The 7,386-nt window shown below is 39.6% G+C and overlaps 1 protein-coding gene and 1 long non-coding RNA gene across 2 annotated transcripts in view; one reads left to right on the top strand and one right to left on the bottom strand.

The window, feature by feature from the left end:
• LOC107834918 (uncharacterized) overlaps nucleotides 1–6,969 on the bottom strand; it is a 9,356-nt gene extending 2,387 nt beyond the window's left edge. The window contains exon 1 of the long non-coding RNA XR_001660755.1: nucleotides 6,235–6,969. This is a non-coding gene — a long non-coding RNA (uncharacterized LOC107834918). The remainder of the gene's footprint in view (nucleotides 1–6,234) is intronic.
• On the top strand, nucleotides 416–2,641 carry LOC103131822 (olfactory receptor 51I2-like). The gene has a single exon (XM_007543554.2). The coding sequence runs from the start codon at nucleotides 2,021–2,023 to the stop codon at nucleotides 2,570–2,572; it is 552 nt and encodes a 183-aa protein (XP_007543616.2). The 5' UTR covers nucleotides 416–2,020; the 3' UTR covers nucleotides 2,573–2,641.
• Nucleotides 6,970–7,386: the final 417 nt, after the last annotated feature.

Here is a 7,386-nt window from a genome sequence, read left to right as displayed (position 1 = left end):
GCAGAACACGTTCCATTTATTTAAACCTGAAGCAAACAGAGGAGACTCTTGCAAAAAAACTGGCATCCTGTGAAAGCAACTCATACAGCTCTCTTACATAAACAAAGTCCATCATGCAAAATGAAACACACACACTCAAATTGTTTGTATTGTGTAAGCTATTATCAGCACAACAATTTTCTTCCATTTGTCTGGAGTCGGGTCCTGAGGAACTCGTCCCCTACTTGGGCCCAGACTTCCTGGGGAGAGGCAAGTCTGGGCCCAAGTAGGGAGGCTCAGACTTCCCTGACCAGATGATGGCACTGGTTGTACAGGGGCCTAACTGTAGTAGTAGAGAAATCAAGTGTTTTGGTATAATAAATGAATTTAAGTCTATACTTTAACTAGGCCATTCCAACACATAATATGCTTTGATCTAGGGCATTATTCCATTATAGTTCATCTGTATGTTTGACCACTTTCCTGCTGGAAGGTGAATTTCAGCTCCAGCCATCAGCTCCTCAAACCATGAGTTTGCCACCAAAAGCTTTCAAAGACGATACAGTGAGTTCAGGAAGTCAGTTTTCCACCTTACACATGGTCACTGTCCTTCATGAGCCTCTTGTCTGCTGATTAGTGGTCTCTCCGGCCTGTCAGTTTACGCCACTGTGTGATGATGAGAACGCTCTGGTGGAGACAGCTGCATATTGTCCAAAGAAACAAAGACAAATCACCATCCTCCTGCCACTTCCTGCCATCTTCTTTGTGGTGTTCACTGGTAGTAACATGCAGCTGTTGATCGCATGAATGGTGTGTTGCAAAAAACATCGTTTCCATTTCAGTTTTGCTTAATAAATCTACTTCGATTTGGTCGAAAAACCACTCCATCGTAGTGCAAAACCTTTTCATCGAAAAATGTGTTGTTTTTTAATTGCTGCATTTCCGTTCAGCGAATTTATTTTTGTAATTTCAATTTGTGCATTTCTATGGTTAATGAAAACGCAGCTGGTGAAGCTTCTGGTTGCAATACGACAACAGAAAAGAGAGTTTACCTTAATGATGTATTTTGCTGCCTGAAAAGAACTAAAGGGATAATATCCATCGATGCTCTGAACATGAACTCCCTCTGGACTCCATCAGAACATGTGACCGTTCTCCACACAGCACCAGGACACAGTTAAAGGCTCTGCTGCGGTTCAGTCAGTCAGAGACCAGAGTGAAAAGAAACAGGTGCAAAAGCTCTTTCTGTATGTTTAAGGTTTAATTAAGCTGTTAGAGTGGAGAAATGGTTTACTATTATAATATATATATAGGTGGTGTGTGTGTAAAATTGCACTCCTGTAATTGATGAGAAGTCCTATGGTGTATGACATAATTCAGGAACTGAGATTTAAAGCATGTTTTAGACTTTTTTAAAAAATTCACATGATTCATTGTTCATTTCTTTTACACTGAGACAACATCAGACATTCTGTTAATGATTCTTTTACTTTTTCACCGTCTGTTACAACATAGATGTTTTGGAAGTGCAACCGTACAGTTTTCTTTTCACGTTTAACTACAGAAAGGATTCATTAATTGTGATAATAGTTTTCCATTGTGCCTTTTCCCTTTCTTCCAGCTCCACCGCTGTGCAGCCATGGAGAACAGCAGCAGCAGCAGCAGCAGCTCTTATTTTCACCTCGCCCTTTTCACAGACATGGGCAGCGTGAGATTCCTTTACTTCAGCCTGTGTCTCCTCGTCTACATGATCATCAACTGCGCCAATGTCGTCATTATCCTGACAGTGTGACGCTCCCTCCACCGGCCCATGTACGTTTTCATCTGCTGCCTGTCCTTCAACTCCCTGCGCGGCTCTGCCGGCTTCTTCCCCAGGTTTCTGTCCGACCTTATGTCCGACGCCCACTTCATATCCCGCTCCGCGTGCTTCGTCCAGGTGTTCGTGTTGTACATGTACGCCACCTGTGAGATGGCCATCCTCAGCATCATGGCCTACGACAGGCTCGTAGCCATTTGCCAGCCTTAGCTCTACCGGAGCAAAATGACGTTCAATACGGTGCTGGGCCTCGTGGTTCTGGCCGAGCTCTACCCGGCCTTCGTGTGTAGCTGCTGCCTGTCCCTAACCGTCCGCCTGCCGCTGTGCGGGTTCGAGCTGCAGAGGTTTTTCTGTACCAACTGGCCTCTGGTCCAGCTGTCCTGCGTGGACACCAGCGCCAACAACATAGCGGGTCTAATGGCTACCGTAGGAACCATTTTCGTGCCCCTGCTGTTCGTGCTTTACACCTACCTGCGCATCCTGCTGGTGACCAGGAGGAGCTCGCGCGAGCAGCGGGGCAAGGCGCTGCAGACCTGCCTGCCCCACATCGTCACGTGCGTCAACTACTCGGTTTGTTTCGTCGGGGAGCTCCTACTGAACCGCATGAGAGACGATGAAATTAACCCGTTTATCATTGTTGTTCTGTCGCTGGAGTTTTTAATCATCCCGCCCATCGTCAACCCTCTGGTTTATGGGCTGAAGCTGCCTCAGATCAGGGCGGTGGTGCTCAGATTTGTTTATCCCGCTCATAAGAGGTCAAAGAGACAGGCTACGTAAGAAGACTCAGTTCCTTAAAATAATGAACTGAGTCTTTTTTTTTTCTTTTTTTTTTGCCAAAAGTGATTTTTTTTTTTTTGTTCTTTAGGGAAAAACCAAATGCTATTTTTTTTTCACCCGCCAAAATCACTTTTGACGAAAAAAACCCTGCTTAGGTCATTATTTTAGGAAGGTGACAAAGTAGAAATTTATAAGGTATGAACTGATTTTTATTGCCTCTGTTTCACTCTGTACGCCTATTTAATTTGGATATCCCACTTTGTATCCCACTGCTATTCCATGAAAACAGCAAACTTCTGTCTAATACTGTAACACAAGCATTATCAAACAAATGCAAGTCTCTACCATAAAAGATGAGTATGCATTTAATCAATGCTTTGATACATGTTTATTCCCTCACTGTTTTTTGTTTTGTTTTATGATCATTGTAGTCGGGTTCTTAATCATTTCTGCGTTGAGTGAATAATGGCCAGGATGCAGGATGAGATGAAAGAGGTATATATGTACAGAACAGAATATGTACTGGTCAGGATTCAGGTTCGTCACCTGAGTCAAGAGGAGACAACACTTTACGAGGAATAGCATTTTATGAACATCAAACTAGCGGAACCAGAGTGTTAAACTCAGGGAACCCACCTCACGCATGACTCTTATGAACTGGGAAAGAGATGCCTGTGTTCGCTATAGTCATCACGGCCAACCACCAGTAGGGGGAGCTGTTTCACCCATTAGGCATGAACCCAAATTAGAAGTAATGACAATATTAACTCTGATGCACAAGCAAAGGAGAGACATTAGAGCTATTTTCTTTCATAAAAAGCAATAAAATAATAATAAAATCAAGAAAATGATGGACAATCCTGACCATGAGAAAAAGAGTGCATTCAATTGGAGACGTCTCCAAATTTGCTGTAATACAGACTAGGGCTGTTGTAAACGAATATTTTAGTAATCGAGTAATCTATCGATTATTCTTACGATTAATCGAGTAATCGGATAAAAAAAANATAAGTTTGTTTTGCAAATAATTTTTTCACTTCATGAGACAAAAATGTGTGATTTTAATTTAAAAAAAGTTTTTTTAAGCAAAACTCAGTAGGCTTTTCTCATGGTGACATGCATTAACAATTCAATTTTGCATTAGTTTTTTCCCCCTCTTTCTGCAGTTCCACATTAAAGTTTGTTTTGCTCTGCTTTCCTGAATGGACCATCTTCATCTCCACTACAAGTGTAGCAAACAGGCAGCTCTTTTTTATAAATTACAGTACACTAAAAGGTTGCATTGTGCCCTTGTTTAATTGCGGGTTTGAATATTGCAATACTTTCCTATAACAAAATAGACCTGCGGAAAGAAATTACTAATAAAATATCTTGCATATGTATAGTTGTATGCTCTGTATAGAGATTTACCTTAGCTTTGATTATATATTTCACAATTTTGTAATTGTATTAAACTCTGACAGCTGTGTGGCTTTGTTAATATTCTGTTCTAGAATGCGGTTAGATGTGCCTTTTTTTTGAGCAACTGCCCCTTTAGTGATCTCTGCACGGCCCTGTCGTTTTCTTTAAGTTTTTGGCTGTAGACTGCAGAATGGGGCATTGGCTGTGCTGGACTGTTGGCTTGATCTAAGTCACAGGTGTCAAACTCCAGTCCTGGAGGGCCACTGTCCTGTAACATTTAGATGTGTCGCTGCTGCACCACACCTGAATAGAATAATTAGGTCAGTAGCAAGGCTCAGGAGAACTGATCTACACAGTGAGGAGTCAATTGAGCCATTTGACTCTGGTGTTTTGTACCTGTGGCACATCTAAACACTGTCTAAATGTTTTTTCTTTGTTAGTGTGTCATGTTGGTGACTGAAGCCTGTTATGATGACTTCAACACATTTCTTCAGACAGGTTGGCACGACTTTTAATGCTGTCCAAAAATTTTTTCTATAAGCTGACTAATTTCTTTAGTAATTATTTCTGACTTTTTTATGCTTGATCTTGTAAACCGGGTGGGCAGAGTAATGTGAATGAATATGACGGTGACACACACAGGTGAGTCTGATTAGTTTTGCTCACACTACTTTTTAAAATATTTATTTATTATCCTAATGTTTCTGCTATATTTCCTGTTTTTCCTTCCAGGCTGGAAGTCTTCCTCCTTCATGTTGGCGAAAACAAGAGCAGCACCAAAGACACTTCATCATCAGTGATCACAAGACCATCCAATGAACTTTCAAAGCACACTTCACCTTCATTGCAAAGTACCATTAATGTATAACCTTTGTTATATATTGCTGTCAGTGCTGTTTGATGTTTTGAAATAAAAGTAGATTACATATTGTAAATGGTGCTGGTGTTTTTGTAGCATCTAATGTGGCATCTAATGTCTTTTAAAATTAATTTGGGGATAATTGATGGCCAATGGTTTCTGGGGGGAAAAAAGGTTTTAATTGCTCTAGTGGCTTTTATTTGGTAGTAAAATGACAAAAAAAATTGAGTAAGGAGAGAAGGGGAAGACCGGGAAGCAAACCCACTACAGCCACATTGAAAACTAGAGCCTCCATTTGTAGGTTGTGCTTAACCACTGCACCACCACAACACACTCTGCAAGTAGTATTTCAGAACTCAGATTTCTATGTTAATATATACTTTACACCTTTCTGTGTTACATTAACATGTTCATAGTGTTAACTTTTGATAACATACACTAGTGTTGGGTAGATTAACACTGAAGTGTGTTTAATTTCAACTACTGTGAGTGTTGATTCATCTCTATCACAAATAACACTTTCAAAAGTGTAACTTCTACACCATCCAGAGTGGACCACTCTGACACTTTCGAAGTGTTTAATTTAACTCTGTAGGAGTTGATGGAACACTTCCAAATTTGCTGTTTGGTCCACAGCTGTTTCGGATTCTTCTTGTGGCCTTTGGATGTAAGATGAAGCACATGAACCAACAGAAGAATGCCTGGTTTTCCCAGCCTGTTGGAACAACAGGATAAATAGCAGACACATTAGGATAATAAACATTTTAAAGAGAAGTGAGCAAAACTAACCAGATCCACCTGTGTGTGTGTGTGTCACCATCACAGTCATTCAAAATACTTTGTCCACCCGGTTTACCACCTACAACATAAAGCATAAAAATGTCAGAAATAATTACCATGAACACAACTCAGACATTAGGCATTATAGAAATTAGTCAGCTTATAGAAACATTCTGGAGATGATTTCTTCTGCCAACCTGTCAGAAGAAATGTGTTGAAGTCATCATAACAGGCTTCAGTCACCAACATGAAGTACTAATGAAGAAAAAAGAAGCAGCCAATATGTCATTGTTTATTATTTATAGAGACAAAAACATTTTGGCTTAGCTTTGCTCGCATAGATCAAACCACCAGTCCAGCACAGCCACTCTCCCCATTATGGCGTCTATAGCCGAAAACTTCAAGAAAACGACTCCGCAGCTAAATAATGTTAACTCAAACTGCCTTTCTGACAGTTTTAATGTTTGTTTAACCACCCGACACCCCGTGCTACACCTGCTTGGCTAGCTTTAGCTGCTAACAAAAATAATAAACTAAGGGTGCTCACGTCCAGTCCTCGAGAGGTCCTGCAACTTTTCGATGCATCTTTACTCCAACAGACCAGGATCAGCTCCGAACAGACCTGCTAACCAGCCTTTCATTTGATTCAGGTGTGTTAATTGGCGCAGGAAAGCATCTGAAAGTTGCAGGATAGCAGCTCTCAAGGACTGGACTTGAGCTCCCCTGTACTGAACAGTCGTACTGCGATATTCAAACAAATAAACTTACGTCAAGCATAAGTTGATACTGTTGCGCAAACAGAAAGTTAATGTATTCATTAAAAATAATAAAAATAAAAAACATGATGGTCTTAACATGTAACTTACCTTGTTTTGTTTTTTGTTTTTTTAAAATAGATCTTTATTGAGATACAGAATACATAACAGTATAAACGCAACTCTTTAGCAAACACCATCTCTTTAGGGAAACTGACAAACCTATCTTTGAATTTGACTAAACAAGTGTTTAATTAACATTGTATTTTTAACATACAACACCAGCACTGGTAATCTAACACTTTTCATTATGCTCTGTAGATTTCGATTCATTCCCTAAAAGATTTATTATGGAAAGTATTTTTTTCTTTCCGTTTAATATTGTCTTTAAATGCTGGTTCTCTAAGATGCAAATACAAGTAAAATGTCTTTCCTGGGAACAAAACTGTACTGTACAATTATTTTACGGTAATTTACTGCCAGTCATCAGTCTTGATTGTGACAACAGAAGAAGACATCAAATTGACAATATCCTACCGTATTTTGGAATAACAGTATGTTACTGCTGGAATTCCACCGTAAATTTACAGCCATTTCTAAGAGTGTGGTTGTCCTATCTATCTATCTATCTATCTATCTATCTATCTAAGTGTTTCTCAAACATTTTCAGGCTGAGGACCACTTACCCCATTTAACAAACAGTCACAGACCACCTAACCTGAAATTGCCCCTGCGATAACATATCTTAATTAATATATAATTAGCTGCTTAACTCACATATTGTTGATTTTGTTGTTCATCCTAATGAGAAGAGTGCTGCTGTGGGGGTTCTTGTTTTTTATTCAGTATAAGGACCATTTTTCCATTTTAAGATTTTGTTAGCTGTTTCGTTTACCATGGGAATAAGTATTCAGTAAATTTTGGAGCATTACTCATTGATTAATGCTTGTTTATACAGAAAACTACAATAAATGACAGTTTAAAACCTCAAGAATTGCTTACTATTTACCAACAGATTA

Source organism: Poecilia formosa, unplaced genomic scaffold (assembly GCF_000485575.1).
Source record: "Poecilia formosa unplaced genomic scaffold, Poecilia_formosa-5.1.2 Scaffold850, whole genome shotgun sequence".
NCBI classification, from domain to species: Eukaryota; Metazoa; Chordata; class Actinopteri; order Cyprinodontiformes; family Poeciliidae; genus Poecilia; species Poecilia formosa.
The sequence above is the reverse complement of the archived record's forward strand: the minus strand, read 5'-3'. Positions and strand labels throughout refer to the sequence as shown.

Coding starts and splice junctions, on each gene's coding strand:
- LOC103131822 (XM_007543554.2), top strand. CDS start 2,021: ATGACGTTCAATACGGTGCTGGGCCTCGTGGTTCTGGCCGAGCTCTAC.